Genomic DNA, 20,900 nt, shown 5'->3' with positions numbered 1-20,900 from the left:
GTTAGCATGGCTAAGGGTCTGTCAATTTTATTTATTTTTTCAAAGAACTAGCTTTTAGTTTTGTCAATTTTTTCAATTATTTCTTTTGTTTCAATTTCATTAATTTCAGCTCTGATTTTAATTATTTCTTGCCTTCTACTTCTTTTGCTGTTGTTTTGCTCTTCTTTTTCTAGGATTTTGAGATGAAGTATGAGATCATTTATTTGTTGGTTTTTTCTTTTTTTGAGGAATGAACTCCAAGCAATGAATTTTCCTCTTAGAACTGCTTTCAATGTGTCCCAAAGATTCCGATATGTTGTGTCTGTGTTTTCATTTAACTCTAGGAATTTTTTAATTTCCTCCTTGATGTCTTCTAATACCCATTGATCACTCAGCAACCTATTGTTCATTCTCCAGGTGATGCTTGATTTTTCCTTTCTTCTTTTATCATTGATTTTCAGTTTCATTCCATTATGATCAGACAAGATGCATGGTATTATCTGTACCTCTTTGTATTGTCTAAGAGTTGCCCTGTGACATAGTATATGGTCTATTTTTGAGAAGGTTCCATGTGCTGCTGAGAAAAAAGTGTAGCAACTTGATGTTGGGTGGTATAGTCTATATATGTCAATTAAGTCTAGGTTGTTAATTGTGTTATTGAGTTCTATAGTTTCCTTATTTAACTTTTGTTTGGAAGATCTGTCCAGTGGTGAGAGAGGTGTGTTGAAGTCTCCCATGATTATTGTATGGTGGTCTATTAGACTCTTGAACTTGAGAAGAGTTTGCTTGATGAACACGGCTGCACCATTATTTGGGGCATATATATTTATGATTGTTATGTCTTGTTGGTGTATGGTTCCCTTGAGCAGTATGAAGTGTCCTTCTTTATCCCTTTTGATTAGCTTTGGCTTGAAATCTATTTTATTAGATATGAGTATGGACACTCCTGCTTGTTTCCGTGGTCCATATGAGTGATATGATTTTTCCCAACCTTTCACCTTCAGTCTATGTACATCTTTTCCTATCAAATGCGTCTCCTGTAGACAGCATATTGTTGGGTCTTGTTTTGTGATCCATTCTACTAGCCTGTGTCTCTTAATTGGCGAGTTTAAGCCATTAACATTTAGGGTTATTATTGAGATATGGTTTGTTCTTCTATCCATATTTGTTTATTGATGTTACTAAACCTGATTTGTTATCCTCTTTGACTACTTTCCCCCCTTTACTGTCCAAACTCCCATTGTTGGTTATCAATGTTATTTTCCATTTCCTCTTCCTGTAATGTTTTGCCAAGGATTTTTTGAAGAGATGGTTTTCTAGCTGCGAATTCTTTTAACTTTTGTTTATCATGGAAGGTTTTAATTTCATCTTCTAACCTGAAGCTTAATTTAGCCGGATACACGATTCTTGGTTGGAATCCATTTTCTTTAAGCGTTTGAAATATGTTATTCCAGGATCTTCTAGCTTTTAGAGTCTGTGTTGAGAGATCAGTTGTTATCCTGATTGGTTTACCCCTAAATGTAATCTGCTTCCTTTCCCTTGTAGCTTTTAAAATTCTCTCCTTATTCTGTATGTTGGACATCTTCATTATAATGTGTCTAGGTGTGGATCTCTTATGATTTTGCACATTCGGCGTCCTGTAGGCTTCTAGGATTTGGGATTCTGTCTCATTTTTCAAGTCTGGGAAGTTTTCTTGTATTATTTCACTGAATAGATTGCTTAATCCTTTGGTTTGGAGCTCTGTGCCTTCCTGTATCCCAATGACTCTTAAGTTTGGTCTTTTGATATTATCCCATAGCTCTTGAATGTGCTGCTCATGGTTTCTTAGTAGACTTGCTGAGCTATCTATGTTCTTTTCAAGTTGAAATACTCTGTCTTCATTGTCTGATGTTCTATCTTCTAAGTGATCCACTCTGCTGGTAGTATTCTCAATTGAGTTTTTAAGTTGGTTTATTGTTTCCTGCATTTCTAGTATTTCTATTTGTTTGTTTTTTTATTACCTCTATCTCCCTGTGAAATTGATCTTTTACTTCCTGGATTTGTTTGTTGATGTGATCTTTCATTGTCTGATTTTGCTGTCTCATGTCTTCCTTGAGACTCCAGATCATCTGAAGCATGTATGTCCTGAGCTCTCTATGTGACATTCCATCTGTTGCAGCTATTACCTCTTCTAAAGTTGAGTTGACCTGCATTGCCTGTGGTCCTTTCTTTCCTTGTCGTTTCATACCGCTGGCGTTTCTTTCTGCTTGGTGAAATTGTTGTGTCTTTGATATTTTCCCTCTATTTATTTATATTGCTCTTGTATAGTTGGAAAATCACTCTTGCAGGGCAGGTAGTGGTTGTGATTCTCCTCCAATTAGTGTGAACCATCTACCATGCTGGCAGGCCCTAGGTCTGCTTTGCTGGTCGGTCAAAGGTCCACCTACTCAGCAGGCGCCAGGGGCACCTGTGTCACTCCGTAGGTTGCTGGGCCTAACCTCCCGATGGGTTGCAGGTTCGCCTCGTTTGCAGGCTCTGGGGGAGGGGCCGGTTCCGCCCCTCACCAGGCTTTGGGCCCGCTCTGCTGTTGTTCACAGTCCCCCGCCTACCTGCAGACACTGGGGGAGGGGACGGGCCTAGCCCTCAGCTGTCCGCCGGACCTGTCCTAGTGGGTCCGGTCCGCGTTCCCTGCAGGCGCGTGTATCTGCTGTCACTTGGCTCAACATTACATAGTTCTTGATATATCATATTTCACACTTTGATTCAAGTGGGTTATGAACTCCCAGTTTTACCCCGTATACAGATTGCAGAATCACATCAGTTACACTTCCATTGATTTACTTATTGACATACTCATGTCTGTTGTATTCTGCTGCCTTTCCTATCCTCTACTATCCCCCCTCCCCTCCCCTCCCCTCTTCTCTCTCTACCCCCTCTACTGTAATTCATTTCTCCCCCTTGTATTATTTTTCCCTTTCCCCTCACTTCCTCTTGTATGTAATTTTGTATAACCCACTCTGCATTAAAAAATGACAAAATCATAGAATTTGGAGGGAAATGGATGGCATTAGAGCAGATTGATAATATCCTTTCAAATGTGTTTTGCTTTGTTTCATTATCTGCAATATGTTAGAGGCATTTTTCTTATCTAATTCTTCTTCTGAATGTTCAATGCCTTTCTCGTTTAGGATTCAGAATTAATGACTACAAATGTTCAAATCCCAAATATAGAGGAAATCAGCTTGAAAGTTCTCAATAACTTTCAGTACCATTAGTATAACTGCATATATTTCAAATTCCTCCCACATACAAATATACTTAACTTTCTGCTTAGTTTCTCCTGGTTCACTTTCCCTTGACGTTCTTTAAGATTTTCAAGGCTACCTGCTGCTTCAAAGTAAAAAATAAATCACTACTCTTTACCTCTTCCATTAATTTTTTATTCCATCTAATTTTCTTTCTTCCCTTCCCTCCCTCTCCCTCCCTCCTTCTCTCTTTCTCTCACTCAAGATTGAACCCAGGAGTGTTTAACCACTTAGCCACATCCCTTTTTTACATTTTATTTAAAGACAGGGTCTGAGTTGCTAAGTGTCTTGCTAAATTGCTGAGGCTGGCTTTAAACTCACAATCGTCCTGCCTCAACCTCCCAAAGCTGCTGGGATTATAAGCAGGTGCCACCATAATATTCTATAATATTCTCAGTGCTAGGGATTTAACCCTGATCTCACATCGGTAAGGTAAGTGGTCTACCACTGAACTACTCACCCAGCCCTCTGCCGTTTAGATTCTCAACTCCTAATACATCTTAAACCAGAGTGACCTACAGTTATTGGATAAGTAAATTTGAGATTGAGAAAAGATATTCAGAAGTAACCCTAAATATACTAAAACTTTAAGTAAAACAAGGACTTAAACTCTATTATACTATTTATTTGTATGCAAAAGAAAACTTTAAAAGTAAAAACAAGGTTAAGTTGATATTTAAACAGTGTGAAACTTTTGAGTTCTTTGTTAAGGGCTAAAAGCACATATAAACAAAGTCTATAAAGTCAGGATATGATATATGCATAAATATAAAAACAAAAAGTGAAACAGTTACTTAGAACAGAAAACAATAAAAGCAAAATTCCTTAATACAATACACAATAAAATTATGAAAAATGTTTCTTCAAGGAATGAGCCAGCCCAAGCACAGCGGCATACACCTATAATCCTAGCAAATCAGAAGGCTGAGGCAGGAGGCTCACAAGTTCAAGACCAGCCTCAACAACTTAGTGACACCCTATCTAAAAATAAAAAATAAAAAGGCTGGGGATATAGCTCAGTAGTTAAGTACCCATGGGTTCAACCCCCAGCACCAAAAAAAAAAAGAAGAAGACATGGATATACATTATACATTCTCTAACCTCTAACACTATGAATTGGGCACAGCCCAAAAGCAAAGCATAAACAAAACTAAGCTTCTGCAAAGCAAATATCATAAAATCTATTTAATAAAGCTGAAACATTTTATTTATTTGTAAGCTTCTCAGGCTCTTACAAAGAACATGCTGAAAGACTGAGGTTTACTGTTTTATGTCTTCTAAGCACTAATTACAACTTAAAATTATTTTGTATTTATTTTATTGCTTTTGTCTACCTTTTAGGTCCACAATAGAAACTACATAAACTCAGCATCAAAAACAGTACCAAGCCCACAGTGTTATTTCAGGTACATTCACTGAATTAATGAATAAATATAATCCAAGAGGCTTGAGTTGTATCTCAGTGGTAGAGTGCTTGCCCAATATGGGTAAGGTCCTGAGTTAATCCTCAGCACTGTTACGGGTGATGTGGTGGTGAAGGGGACCCAAGAGAACAGTACATTAGCAGCAAAAAGAAATGGTAACCAGCTTACTAATTTTATAGGAAAAATTCCTCCCTCCCTCCATCCTTCCTTCATGGTACTGGGGACTGAACCCAGGACCTCACACACACAAGGCAAGCACTCTACCATTAAGTTACATCCCCAGTCCTTAAATGACTATATGAACTTAAGCTCAATAAACTATTACTTAAAAAAAATCAGGAAAATGGAAATAAACAACTGGGGTGAGGGGAATACTAAAATGAAAGAATTAAATCTAGCCACATCAATAATCAAAAGAAATGTAAATAGTCTAAAATTCCTAAAAAAAGGGTAGCAATTATCAGGCTAAATAAAAAGGAAAGACCCAATACTACTGGGTGTGGCGGTACATGCCTATAATCCCACCTACTTGAACAGCTGAGGTAGGAGAATCTTTACATTCAGGCCGGTCTAGGCAACTTAGCAAGACCCTGTCTAAAATAAAAAAGGGTTGAGGGTATAGCTGGGGGTATAGAGTTCTTGCCAAGCATAGGTAAGGCCCTAGATTCAAACCCTAGTACTGGGTGAAAAAACTAAAAACAAATAATAACCCCAAATTACCTATACAAAATGAACTTCAAATAAAAGGCACAAATAAGCTAAAAGGAGAGAAAAAGAAATACCATACAAACCTTAATGAAAGGAAAGTTGGAATGAGTATATTAACATACATGAAATGGATTTCAGAGAAAAATAAAGGTCAATTCATAATGATTAAGCAATTTATGAAGTAGACCAAAAAAATCTGAAAAATTAGGAAGTTATAAAATGTCAAAATATATAAATCACAAACTGAAAAAATAACTGATAAAATTAATGGAGAGAAACATCAATAAAAATATCAATCTTCTCAAAAATCTAGGAATGAAACCACCATTCGATCTAGCTATCCCACTTCTCAGTATATATTCAAAGGATTTAAAATCAGCATACTGCAGTGACACAACCACATCAAGTTATTATAGCAGCTCAATTCACAATAGCTAAGCTAGAGCTAGAGCCAACTTTGAAGCCCTTCAACAGATGAATGGATAAAGAAAATGTGCTATATGTACACAATAGAGATTAGCCATTAAGCAAAATGACTTTATGACATTTCCAGTAAATGGATAAATCTGGACAACCATCATGCCAAGTGAAATGAGCCAGTCCCAAAAAGCCAAAGGCCAAACATTTTTATTGACATGTGGAAGCTAACCATAATAAGGGGACAAAAGGGGAAGAACAGATAGGTACTCAGTAGATTAGACAAAGGGGAATGAAGGGAAGGGAGGAGGGATAGTTTTCCCATGTAAATATATGAATACACCATAATGAATCCCACTATTGTGTACATCTACAAGAATGGAGTCCTAATTAGAATAAGATATATTCCATGCTTATATAATTACATCAAATGAATGCTACTGTCATGTACAACTAAAAAGGAAAAATTGAAAAAAATTAACATAACTGACATTTATTTTTTAAAAAAATTTGAATAACAGGTAAATACACGCTCTTTTTTTTTTTCTCTCCTTTTCTTTGGGAGTAGGGTATACCAGGGATTGAACTCATGGGCATTCGAACACTGAGCCACATTCCCAGCCTTCTTTTGTATTTTATTTAGAGACAAGGTCTCACTGAGTTGCTTAGCATCTTGGTTTTGTGCAGGCTAGCTGTGAACTCATGATCCCCCTGCCTCAGCCTACCGAGCATATCTGGCTTAAATACCCATTCTTTTTAAGTATATATGGATCATTTATTAAGACAGTTTATATTCTTAGTAATAAAATAAGTTTCACTAAACTTAAAAAGATTCAAAACATATGAAATAGGTTATCTAACCATAATTAAAATATGTAATAGAAATATCTCTAGAAATTTCCCAAAATATTAAGAAGTTAAATGCAATACTTCTAAATAATTCATTGTTCAAAGAACAAATCAAAGGCAAAGTACAAAGTAGAATGAATTAAACGAAAATTAAAACACAACATATTAAAATGTATGGGATACTAGTAATGTAGTACTCAGGAAGAAAATTCATAGCACTAAACATACTAGGGAAAAAAAAAAAGGTCTCATATCAAGGTCCCTTATTTCTACCTTAAGATACTAGAAACAGAAGTATGAATCAAACTCAAAATAAGAAGAGAGGAGTGTACAATGAATCAAAATGCATTGTGCTGTCATATATACTTAATTAGAATGAACAAATAAATAGATAAATTTTAAAAGAGAGGAAATAATAAAGGTCAAAGTAAAACCAATGAAATATAAACATGAAACTAATAGAAACTATCAGCGGGGCTGGGGATGTGGCTCAAGCGGTAGCGCGCTCGCCTGGCATGCGTGCGGCCCGGGTTCGATCCTCAGCACCACATACCAACAAAGATGTTGTGTCCACCAAGAACTAAAAAATAAATATTAAAAATTCTAAAAAAAAAAAAAAAAAAAGAAACTATCAGCAAAATCAAAAGCTGATATTTGAGAAGATCAATAAAATTAATAAACCTTTTCTCAAATTGGTCAGAGAAAAAAAGAGAGAAGGGATCACTGGAGGATCACTGAATTTGCCTAAGCAAATTCACAGATATGATACTAAAAGCAGAATTCATTTTTTTAAAGTGATAAATTGAACTTTATCAAAATCAAAAACATTTGCTTTGTCAAAGACATTGTTAAGATTTTTTAAAAAGACAGACTATGGCCTAGAAAAATATATTTGAACATAATCTGACAAAACACTTAGATTCAGGGCTACATTCAAAACCCTTCAACAATCAATAAGGAATAACAATTTTTAAAATTAAAAACTGTTTTTCATTAGTTTTTTATGGTGCTGGGGATGAACCCAGGGGCCTCTCGAATACTAGGTAAAGCACTGTACCACTGAGTTACACCTTCAGCCCTCAACACTTTAAAAAGGAAGATGTACAAACAGCAAATAAGCACATGAAAAGGTGCTCAATATCATTAATTATGAGGGTAATGCAAATTAAAACCATAATAAAATGCCATCACTTACATGTAAGAATAACTAATATTTCTAAAACTAATATTACCAAGGTGTGGCAAGGATGCTGAGCAACTAGAACTCTCATCCATTACTGGTTAAACTGCAAAATGGTTTACTCACTTTGGAAAACAGTTTGGAAGTTTTTTATAAAATCAAGCATACACTTACCATAAGACCCAGCAATCCTACTCTAAAAATAAAAAATCAGGTTCACACAAAAATATGCATGTGAATGTTTTTAAGCAAGCTTTATTCAAATCAGCAAAAATTGAAACAACCCAATGTCCGTCAAATGGTGAGCAGATAAACAAAATATGATATATCCACAGAATGAAATGCTATTAGCAATAACAAGGAAAAAACTAATACATAAAACAAAATAAATTTCAAATGCACAATGCTAAATAAAAGCAGCCAGATTCAAAAAGCTACATATATTTGCATAATTTTATTTATATAATATTCTAGAAAAAAATAAAACTGTAGGCATAAATCACAGATTAGTGGAAACCAGGGCTTAAGAAGTGAAGAGGGTATGACTACAAAGGGAAAACACAAAGAACCTTTTGGAGAGCACTGTGATGTACTTTGTAGCTTTACCTAAAACTCTATGCATTTATCAAAAATGATAGAACCATACAGCAAAAATAAGTTTTTCGGTATACTAAAAAATAATTTTCTTCCTTTTTTTCTTTTGTGATACTGGAGATCAAACCTAAGGCCTCCCACATGCTAGGCAAGCAGTGTACCACTACGATATATTTCATTTCCAGTGCAAAAAATAATTTTCAAAAATAAACTAAAGATCATTTTTAAAAAAGAAGGAAAAAACAGAAGGTTGTTAATAATAATGAAGTCAAACAATAATAATAATAGGATAAATTAAAGCCTCTGAAACAAGAACAAGTAATAAAAAGATAGCAGTAAGTTGAAGATGAGTTTCAAAGGAAAGACAGAAATTTAGTTACCAAAATTTGTGACAAATATCAGAAAAATGAAAATGCTGACTTGAATATAAACTATACATTTGGTCCTGATTTGTCCTGGAATCTGAGATAATTCTAACTGTATAAGAGGATTCTACATCACAGATAAAGGAGAAAAGAGGCTCACAGACTAGTAATCAGGCAGGGCTTTAGACTTTTTTTAAAATACTAGCACCTCTAAATGAAGGATCCTTTGTTTTCTGGGGTTTTTAAAAAATATTTTATTTAATTGTTAAACATTTATTTATTTGTTCATTTTTTTTTAATTTATAGCAGTACCTGGGATTGAACCCAGGAGCACTCTACCACTAATTATGTCCCTAGCCCTTTTAACTTTTTATTTTGAGACAGGGTGTTGCCAACTTGCTGATGCTGGAATCAAATTTGCATTCTTCCTGCCTCAGCCCCCAGAATTACTGGGTTTATAAACATGCATACTGCACCCAGTTCAAAGGTTCTTGATACATAGTATCTAATAGAATTCTGGAAGTTCACGAAAGCAGATAGTATAAAAATTTATCTTCATTTTTAACCTCTAGCTATGTACTATATTTCCTTAGACTGTGAATATATAAAAACAACTATCTTGACTAAACAGGATTTTGCCTTTATTACTCAAAGAAATCATAATGTTCCTATTGTATGATGGTATCATGGATCTGCTACTATTTTCTTTTATATGCATTCTGAAAAAATAATTTTCAAAAACAGACCTAAGATAATTTTTAAAAATTCAATTTAGAATATCTAATTATAACAGGAGAGATTAAAAACAAGGTCTCTGGAAAAAGTCATAAAAACCGGGCATTAAGGTGGGAATGAGTTTCAAAGGCAGGCAGAAATTAAGTTATCCAAATTGGTCACTAATGTTAGGAAAATGAAAACACTGAACTGAATAAAAGTGTGCCTTTGACCTGATTTGTACTGGAGTCTAAGACTCATAAATTTATTATTATTATTTTGGTAGTAGGGATTTACCCCAGTGGCACTTTACCATTGAGCTATATCCCAAGCCCATTTTTTATTTTGAGACAATGTCTCTCTAAATTGCTTAGGAACTCACTAAATTCCTGAGGCTGTCTTCGAACTTGCCAACCTCCTATCTCGGCCTCCTGAATCACTGTAATTATAGACAGGCACCACTGTACCCAGCTAAAGCATAAATTTATAAATCATATATTTACAAATCATATATATGAAGTTTTTTAGTACTTTGGTAATTACTCTGTTCCCATCTTACAAAGCTCCTCTTTCTTTTCTTTTCATTCTTTCTTTTTGGCATATTAGGGATGGAATTTAATGGTGCTCTACCACCAAGCTACATTCCCCAGTCCTACATATTTTTTTTTAATTTTGAGACAGGTTCTCACTAAGTTGCCCAGGCCAGCCTCCATCTTCCAATCCTCCTGCCTCAGTGTCCCAAGTAGCTGGGATTACAGGTATGAAGCACTGCAACTGGTTCAAAATTTCTTTCTCCAGGTTCTCTAATATCCTACATATATCTATGAAGTGTCACTATCTCCATGGTTACATAACAGTTTACACCCAAGACAAGGAAATGCACAGCTTTTTTTTAGAGCAATAGTTATATTTCTTTATCCTCATTAGATAGTAGAGTGCATATATGTAGATATAGATACTATAGATAAATATATGCAAGTGCTCTACCACTGAGCTACATCCCCAGTCTTCCATGTAAAATTAAAACCATCAAATAAATGTTCCATCTAGTCATATATATATAAAAAGAGAGACCTGACTATATAAATATATAATATTTATAATATATATATTATAATATATAATATATATAAATGAAAAGTACTTTCTGAAACTACAGATAGAACTAGTCTAAAAAAAACACATCTATCTTATGCACAAAAAGAAATTTAATAAAGGTATCTCAAAAAGGATTTTAAGTTGATAATACGTGGGGAAGTATAAAATGTTTACTTTTGTCTCCTAAATACACTACACACTCATTGAGATATCTTGCATTATTGATTTAAAAAGTGAAAAACAGGATCCGAAACCAAAACCCAAATAGCTAGACCTTAAAGGTTTCTACAGTAATACACTTCTCTGGTTCTTTGGGTTAAATAACAGCAATTACCAACCAAGTGAGATACAGCAGTTATTTAAACAATGCAAATGTTTAAATGGTAGAGGGGAAAGTAAGGGGATCTAAGGGCAGCAATTCAACTGTGGATCAAACTACCAGAGAGAAAAAAAGAGTTTTCTGCAGTCTAGAGATAATCTAATGAGAACTATGAAAAAGAGATAATATTATAAATATAAAAGAAAATATTTACAAAAGTAATTTTCTTATAAAGGTATCATTTCCTTCCCATCAATAAAATGTACCCGTTTAAAAAAAAAAAACAAAACTTCAGATACACCTCTTATTTCATAACAGAAATCAGGGGCCAAATAGAATTTGCTATTCCATATTTCCTTACCATTATTTGGTGACAAAATGAAATGTGTAAATACAGAACAATTTAATTTCAACTGAACACTATTTCATTTGAATGGGGCACTTTACCATTGAGCATATACCATTTAAAAAGTTTTTTAACAAAAACATACAATATATTCAATCTATACTAATTTGCCCTATATCCACTAATCTTTTATTATAAGCTGCCAAATTATTGAGTTTTTATATGATTTTTTCTGATTGCATAGTCACTACATGTTCATTACAGAAAACTTACAACAAAAGAATTCCCCATAATCTTACCAACTATAAATAACCACTAATTATTTTATTTCTTCTGTGAGTACTAGCTTACTTAGTAAAAATGCTACTAATCAATACTTTTTGCCCACTTGTTTCCAGTTGTTCAGCTAAGAGCTTTATAAGCACTATTTTATTATTATAACAATCTTATTCAAGTAATAGGTGAATAGTACCATTACAGTTTTTATCAACTACAGTTTAAAGTGGTTAGGAAATATGTCCATAGTCACAGAGATAAGTGGTAGAGTTGAACCCAGCATCTTTGATAACTATACAATATCATCATTGATATAGATGATAACATATTCTTCTGTTCCTAAGTAATTTCCTATATCATAAAAATTATAATTTTAGATGGCTATCCAATATCATTTGAATATATAATAATTTACTTAACCACTCCTCTATTAGATCAAATTATTTCTGTATAATATTTGTAAATGTGATCCATTAAATAGAAAAAATAAAAACTAGGATTGGGGATATAGCTCCCAGGTAAAGTACTTGCCTAGGAAGCATGAAGCTCTGGGTTCAATCCCTAGTACCATCAAAAAATAAAATAAAATAAAAACTAGGTACATGTAAGACTTGTTTGATTAGTTTAAACTTAAAATTAAATATATGATTCAACTTACTCTTTTACTGAGGCATATAACTGGCCACATACTGCAACCTAATGTGCAGCAGCAACAAAGGCAGCCACAAAGTAGCCAACGTACATTAACAGGAAGGTTCTTCTTAAGACAACTGTTAACTCTGTTGATGCTGGCTTTAAATTCTTCAGGAGCTACCTAAAGAAAGAGTTTAAGAAATAACAACATCGAAATATTAACAAACATGTCTCATACATTTTGTCTAATTTTCTAGGAAAAACTTTAGTTTTGAAACATCTAAACAGGAAATAAATAATTGAGCCACTCACTTTTCCAGTTAATGAAGAAGGGAATTCTGATTCAAATTTGTTGCTCAGTCCAAATCTATTTTTAAAAAAATAAGAAGAAAATGTTATTATCTATCACTGTTATAAAAAAAATAAAAAATGTAAACATTTAGACTAACTCTGTGGCAGAGGCTTGTAATCCCAGAAATTTGGAGGCTGAGGCAAGAAGATCACAAGTTTTTTGTGGTACTGGGGATTGAACTCAGCCTGATAACTTAATAAGACTATCTCAAAATAAAAATAAAGAGGGCTGTGTGCTGGGGTTGTGGCTCAGTGGTAGAGCAATCAACTGGCATGCGTGAGCCACTGGGTGCAATCCTCAGCACCATATAAAAATAAAGTAAATGTACTATGTCCATCTACAACTAAAGAAAAAAATATTTTAAAAAATAAATAAATAAAGAGGGCAGGCAGCAGGGCAGGGTGGGGGAACCTAGCTCAGTGATATAGTACCCTGAGTTCAATCCCCAGTACCACAAAAAATAAATAAATATTTAACTTAAAGATCAGAAACATCAGTAGAATGTAGATTAATATATATAGAAGTTAGAGACAAATGAAAGTATAAGACACAAGAGCTTCATAATAATCAATTTATGAAATTTAACAAGCAATTATTTGTCAATGAATCAAAACTTTCATATAATGAGACTGAATGTTACCTAATCAGCAGTATATAAGTAAAAGAATAGATGATTCATTTAATTTGAGCTACCACCTCCTCCTTAAAAACTTCAGAGCATTTTTTTTGGGGGGGGGGGGGTGTGCTAGGGATTGAACCCAGGGGAACTTAACTACTGAGCCACATCTCTAGCCCTTTTTATTTTTTATTTTGAGATAGGGTCTCCCTAAGTTGCTTAGGGACTCACTAAGTTACTGAGGCTGGCCATGAACTTGCAATCCTCCTCCCTCAGCCTCTTAAGCCTCTGGGATTACAAGTGTACACCATAAAACATATTACCTTTATAGACATGATAGCCAATTTTCTAGTTTTGAATGTTAGTGGTAGAGATAAGCCATGGTTTTGAAGGTTAATAGGTGTCCTTGGTAGACACAAGTAATAAGAGAAGGAAAAAAGTGGGAAGGAGGAATAGAAGAGTGAAAGGAGAGAAAATATAAATAAAAACAAAGTAGGGCTTGACAAAATGCTACCAAGAATTATCTTAGGTGACACTCAATACCTACTTGATTGTCAGTGTATTAAATGGTATGAAAGAAAACCCGACACCTCCTCTATCGCCATCTATTCCTATTACCTGAAAGATCGTTCCTTAAATTTGGATTAAAATACTACATGGCTTTAGAAGTGATAAACGATTTTCAAAGATTACAAAAAAATAATAAACTTAACACACTATGATCTTACCTATTAGAAATATACTAATACTTGGAGAAAAGGGCATTCAAATTACAAATACTGAACATCTTCTATGAGATATGTCCTGATGATCCTAAAATGGGAAGTTTTTAGAACTTTTTTTTTAAAGAAATAATGTACAAGGTCAATTTACTTTTATATAATTTAATTTTTAGGGGGCTGGGATGTGGCTCAAGCAGTAGCACACTTGCCTGGCATGCGTGCGACCAGGGTTTGATCCTCAGCACCACATACAAACAAAGATGTGTGTCTGCCAAGAACTAAAAAATAAATATTAAAAAAAAAATTCTCTCTCTCTTTAAAAAAAAAAATTTAAAGTTCATGCACACTCGTACATTGCTGGTGGGACTGCAAACTGGTGCAGCCAATTTGGAGAGCAGTATGGAGATTCCTTGGAAAGCTAGGAATGGAACCACCATTTGACCCAGCAATTCCCCTTCTCGGACTATACCCAAAAGACCTAAAAAGAGCATACTACAGGGACACAGCTACATCAATGTTCATAGTAGCACAATTCACAATAGCTAAACTATGGAACCAACCCAGATGCCCTTCAACAGATGAATGGATTAAGAAATTGTGGCATTTATTCACAATGGAATATTACTCAGCAGTAAAAAATAACAAAATCATGGCATTTGCAGGGAAATGGATGGCACTAGGGCAAATTATGCTAAGCGAAGATAGCCAATCCCTAAAAAACAAATGCCGAATGTCTTCGCTGATATAAGGGACGTGACTCAAAACAGAGTAGGAAGGAAGAGCATGAGAAGAAGATTACCACGAAATAAGGAAAGAGGAGGGAGGGAAAGGGAGGGAGAAGGGGAAATGCACAGAAGACGGAAGGAGACCCTCATGGGTTCACAAAATACATCTACAATGGTGTGTGGGGGGAAGGAAAGGGGAAAAAAAGAGAAAGAGAGATAAGTGTCACAGTAGTGTGGGTAGACAATAGGGATGGGAGGAGAGGGGAGGGGAGTGGGGCATAAGGAGGGCAGCAGAATACAACTGACACTAGGATTGCTGTGTGTATACACATGGATGTATAACCAATGTGATTCTGCAATCTGTACACATGGAAAAATGACAATTCATACCCTATTTGAATCAAATGTATGATATGTCAAGATCATTGTATTGTCTTGAACAACTAATAAAAATAAATTTTAAAAAAGTTCATGCAAAACACTAGGCAAAACTTTGAATGTAATTTGGCAATTATGTAGAAATTAATTCTTGAAATAGGCTTGTTTTATTCATATTCCACATACTTCCAGTTCACTATGTCCTCCTTCCTACAATCTACAGCCATAACTCAAAGTGTAAACTAAGCTGTTACCTTGCTTTCTCATTTCATCCAATTCAGCCTTTCTCTTTCCTGATACAGCCTCCCTTTTAAAATCCCCTTTACTCTTTCCTTTGGAACTCCTAATCTTTTGTTATGCTGCTACCAGTATACCTCCTTATATCTTTTCTTCATCAAAAGGAGATCAACAGAAAAGGAAACAGATCAGGGGAGGGAGGAGGGAAGGGAAAATACTGGAGAATGATATTGGCCAAATTATATTGTTATATTGTGTGTATAAATGAACATGTAACAACAAATTCCATCATCAGGAGCCAGGCATTACATGCCTGTAAATCCAGCAACTGAGGAGGCTGAGGCAGGAAGATCACGAGTTCAAAGCCAGCCTCAGCAACTCAGTGAGGCCCTAAGCAACTCAGCAAGACCTTGTCTCTAACAAAATATAAAAAAGGGTTGGGGATGTGGCTCAATGGTTAAGCACCCCTGGATTCAATCTCTGGTACAAAAAAAAAAAAAAATTCCACAATTATGTACCTCTACAATACACCAATGGAAAAAAAAAAATGTGGGGGAAAAATGCCTCCTTCCTTAGGAATTCTCAACTGTAACACATTCCTAACTTAATGAATTATGAAGAAATTAAGCTCTATCTAATTCAGCAGCTTACATACACTGTAATATAGTCCAGATACTGTTATCATTGGGACTGTAACACCTGAAATTTTGAACTGTAAAATTCTATTACTACTATTAAACATTCCATGTCTTCCATCCTTACACCAAGATTTTTGGGTCTCTGATTATATCTTTTTTTTTTTTTTTTTTTTTTTTGCTTCTGGGGATTGAACCCAGGGCCTTGTGCATGTGAAGCAAGCACTCTAGTGAGCTATATCTCAAGTGAGCTATATCCCCAGCCCCTCTGGTTATAGCTTACTGCTTTTCAACCCTTGAAATCTCCCAATGGCTCCATTTCCTTCCCTATGTGTCAGAACTAGATACTCAATCATTTTCATTTGTTGTTGGTTTTTTTGTTGTTGTTTTTGTTTTTTTACAAAACTTTTAATTGTTTTGACCGTACTCCAACAAATATCCATTATCATCTTTACAGTGTCTTCTGACAACCCAGGTTCAATTAAACTGTTTACTTTCTTCACTTCAATTCTCACTGCCTGGAGCTACTAGGGAAAAAAATCACCCTAACTTATAAATATATTATTTCTAATTTCAGTATTATTGCCTAAGCAATCTTTTTTCTGTTCTATTAAATTACCTTACCCATATTCCATGGTTGTTGTTCCTCTTCATGTACTCAGCTTTATCCTCACAACTCACAGTTTTTGCAGATAACCATAGTGGTTAACTCCAAGTGGGGGAAAAAAAAAATCACTGAATATAAACTGCTTTAGCTTCCCTCCTTTTAACTTTTAGATTTAGCCACATGTCTTCTATATCTTTCTCCCTCTCTCTTTGGGTACTGGGTATTGAACCCCAGATGCTTTTACCACTGAGCCCCAGCCTTTTTAAAATTTTATTTTGAGACAGGATCTTGCTAAGTTGCCCAAGTTGGCCTCGAACTTCTGATCCTTCTGCTTCAGACTCCCAAAGTAGCTAAAGGCTTGCTACCAACTATCTTCATGAGTTGCTTAGGGCCTCACTGAGTTGCTGAGGCTGGCTTTGTACTCGTGATCCTCCTGCCTCAGCCTCCCCAGTTGCTGGATTTACAGCAACTATCTTCTCAAAGCTAACTATTTGCTCCTGATTGCATACCCTCTGCAATCCCTATCTTTGTACATAGATTACAAACCTGCATAAGTCCACATGGCCTGAATGTTTTATAGGGATTTTCTTCTCCCTCAATGTATGATAACATCCATCTCTTGTTCTCTCTCAGAGTCTTGAAAGAGTTCATTCATTATGCAAACTATAACAATCGAGGCTTTCAAATGCATCTTTACTGATGAAACTGATCTCATCAGAGCAGTTAAAAAACAACTCTTTTCAACAAGTCCTCTTTTACAGTATGCCTTCTCCTAGTAAAGAGCTTGGGCATCAGAAAGTCTTATTTGACAAGGCATCAACAAATATTCCTTTGCATATCTTTCATCTTTGCCAAAGCTTTTTTTTTTTTTTTAAATCGGTCAACCAAAGCAATACTATCAGGTCAAGTTTTTACAAGATCATTGTATTTTATTAAACTGATATGAAAATCCATACTGCATGTTTGAATAATATAACTGCAAAATATCATCTTTGATGGTTTTGATTTTCTATAGACTGCTAAAGGTTTTTTTCTTTTTCTTCTTTTTCTTTGTGGTGTGGGATTGAACATGGGGTTGCTTTACCACAAGCTACATTCTCAGCCCTTTTTAATTTTAACTTCGATCTCACTAAATTACCCAAGTTAGGGACTGGGATTGTGGCTCAGAGGTAGAGCGCTCACCTAGCATGCATGAGGCACTGGGTTCGATCCTCAGCACCACATAAATATAAAATAAAGACACTGTGTCCACCTATAACTAAAAAATAAATATTAAAAAAAAAATTGCCCAAGTTAGTCCTAAACTGGAAAAGTAGCTGGAAAAGCAAGTGAGCACCACCTTGCCTGGCATAAATTGCCTAGTTTTATATCACCTTAAGCTCTGACCTTTTTTTATTTTTAAAAAAATTCAGCAGGAAGCAGATTTAGAATGGAATTAGGATGAACATTTAAGTTTAAATTAACAGCTTTACAAATTACTCCTTCAAATGGTAAAAAAATAATAATAATAACTTAATTAGAAGATAAATGTACAATTGACCTGGGACTATATTCAAAAAGCCAAATTTTATCCCATAAAGTGATAATTTGATGTGTTGAGTGAAGTGTAATAATTCCAACACTGGGTAGAAAAGTGAATCTCAACTCTAATAACCTAACATTCCATTAATCCAAAAAGCTGGAAGTAGCACTTAATTTAAAAACATACAATTCAAGGTAGGCAGTATCTTAATTCAGTTATCTACAAAGACTAATAATAAGTAAAATAAAATTTTAAAAAATATTTTATTTTGGCAAGAAGGTCAAGACGGAAAATTTCATGTAGTATATCAATAAAACTATAAATTATCACCACCATTCCAGAAATTAATTTGGCATTAAAATTAGTCATACTTTTGTCACAATAAATTCTCTTTTAGAAATGTAAACCAAAAAATAATGTGAAATGTGGATAAAAATTTATTCATAAACAAGTCAGTGAAATTTTATTCACAAAAATATTTACTCAGAACACTATCGTAGATAAGTATCTCCATAAAAGAAGACAACGCCTAAAAATGAAACCTTCAAACTAATAACACGAAAATGACAAAACTGTAGCTTAGCACAATCTCAATTGTTTAAAAAAAAAATCTAGCCAGGTGTGGTTGACACGCCTGTTATCCCAGTGACCAGTGACCGGGGAGGCTGAGATAGAAGGATCCCACATTTGAAGATAATCTCAGCAATTTAGTGAAATTGTATCAAAATAAAAAAATACAAAGGGCTTAGGATGTTCTCAGTTCATTGTAAAGTGTCCCTGGGTTCTATCCCCAGTACTGCAAAAAAAAAAAAAAAAAAAAAGAATGAGGGTGGGGGAACCTTATAAATTGCTATAATCTTCATCAGTATAATCTAATAGTGTATAAAAAGAATATTAAAAAATATTCCCAGGGTCTGGGCACAGTGGCACATTCCTGTAACCCAGCAACTTGGGAGGCTGAGACAGGAGGATCATGAATTCAGAACCAACCTTAGCAACTTACCGAGGCCCTAAGCAACTCAGTAAGACCCTGTCTCATATTTAAAAAAAAAAAAAAAGTGCTGGTGATGTAGCTCAGTGGTTAAGGTCCCTCCCTGGGTTCAATCCTCAGTACAAAAAAAAAAAAAATTCTAGGCTGGGGATGAAGCTAAGTGGTTAGCACTTGCCTAGCAAATATACCAGGTTTCAACCCAGTACTGTAAAATAAGATAAAGTAAAATAAGAAACAATAATCCATAAACACACATAACATATGCTTACCTTTAAAATATATCATGCTTATCTTCTGACCCAGTGATAATTATTGTTATTATTGGCAGTGTTGAGTATCAAATGGGTCCTTGCAAATGTTAGACACAGTCTACCATTGAGCTACATTCCCCAACCCAGTTGACCCAATAATTCTACTTCTAGAACTACATCACAAGAAAAAACACAGTGGTACAGATATGTGAAATATTCTACTGTTTTGGGGAGGTTATTAAAGACCTTTTGTTTCATTTGTTGTTTCAAAATTTTTAAAAACAGGACCTATTTTTAAGTAATGGTAACTATTGCTAAATAAATACATTAAATGTATTTTTGTAATAAGTATTACAATCACAGTTTTTCTTCTATAAGAATTTTTTATTTTGTATAACTAGGCACTTAATCATAAGTGAAATAGGGACGCTTAGGTTCACTAATCAAGTCTTCTGGAATGCCATTCAATCTTTTCCATAATGCAGGTTCACATTATCACTAGCCCTTTTTATAGTTTTTAACTTTTATGTTCCTTATGTTTCCTCAGATTATATCTTTTACAATTCATTACTGCACTATCATTTTGAATTAAGAACATATTTTAAAGTTGGAATTTTGACTTAAATTCAGAAAAATAAGAATCTAACTGCTTCAACTTGTTTCACCCTTAACAAAAAGATGTGTTCAGTATTTATTTTCCTTTCTTCTGAGTTGCAGTGCTGTTGTTAACAATGAATATTTTAAAGCTACAGAAATGTCTTTCAATTATATAAATTATATCAATCCGAAAAAAAAAAATAGTATAGCTCAAAACCATGTTTATAAGATAGAAGCCCATTACTGTGAATGCCTAACTAGGATCTCCCTACACTCTGGCTAGTTAGACCACAAATGGCATTTGCTTTAGGAACAGCTAATCCCTGAATTGGCTAGTAGCACATGGGATGGCAGGGGCCAACAGGGCTGCCCCACAGACAACCTAACTAACTCAATCAGATCTCTCTCGAGGTATCTGCAAGACAAATAGTTGGAAACATGGATAGAGAATGAGTTAAATTGAAGTCAAAATACAGTACAGCCATGAATAAGTGAAGTCAATAATAAATGGAAACCAATAGTAAGCAGAAACTATGAGGTACAGGGGAAAGAGGGTCTGTCAGTTCACAATGCAACAGCAGAAGCTGGAACTGAAAGTAGGTGAATCACTGTGACAACAGCACTAGAGTAGGGAGCAAGGGACACATGGTGCTGAGAAAACGACAGAATAACTAGATCACCAAAGCAGTACTATATCCAAAACAATAATTTTTCTGTCTCCTGGAGCCTGGCTGTAAAATGGCAATGTCTCCTATCTTCCTTAGTCCCCAGGCATTCTTATAATAAATTTCCACTGCTTAAGGCCACTAAGGTGGTTCTGTTCTTTGAAATCTATAAGACCCTAATACTTTTTAAGATATTAGGATAATGATTAGCATAATGATGCTCCAAATGAAATATTAGATGAAAAATGTAAAAAACAAAATATTAGTATCACAATTTTTTAATAAAAATCTTTACATGCAAAAACAAAAATTTAATCCATCAAAATATGAACAGTAGTTAATCCTAGGTAATGGAATTAAGGATATTGTACTTTTTATATCTTCATGTTGTCACGATTTCCCTAATAATATATATT

The 20,900-nt window shown here is 34.6% G+C and overlaps 1 protein-coding gene across 1 annotated transcript in view; it reads right to left on the bottom strand.

The window, feature by feature from the left end:
• Nucleotides 1-20,900, bottom strand: part of Chic2 (cysteine rich hydrophobic domain 2) — a 49,646-nt gene that overhangs the window by 18,296 nt on the left and 10,450 nt on the right. Inside the window, exons 2-3 of the mRNA XM_026385571.2 lie at nt 12,499-12,553; nt 12,212-12,367 (exon numbers count right to left, since the gene is read on the bottom strand). Of these exons, the coding sequence (XP_026241356.1) occupies nt 12,212-12,367; nt 12,499-12,553 (211 nt within the window). The remainder of the gene's footprint in view (nt 1-12,211; nt 12,368-12,498; nt 12,554-20,900) is intronic.

The sequence above is a fragment of the Urocitellus parryii genome, chromosome 10 (genome assembly GCF_045843805.1).
Source record: "Urocitellus parryii isolate mUroPar1 chromosome 10, mUroPar1.hap1, whole genome shotgun sequence".
NCBI lineage: Eukaryota > Metazoa > Chordata > Mammalia > Rodentia > Sciuridae > Urocitellus > Urocitellus parryii.
This window is presented reverse-complemented; position numbering and strand designations above follow the sequence as displayed.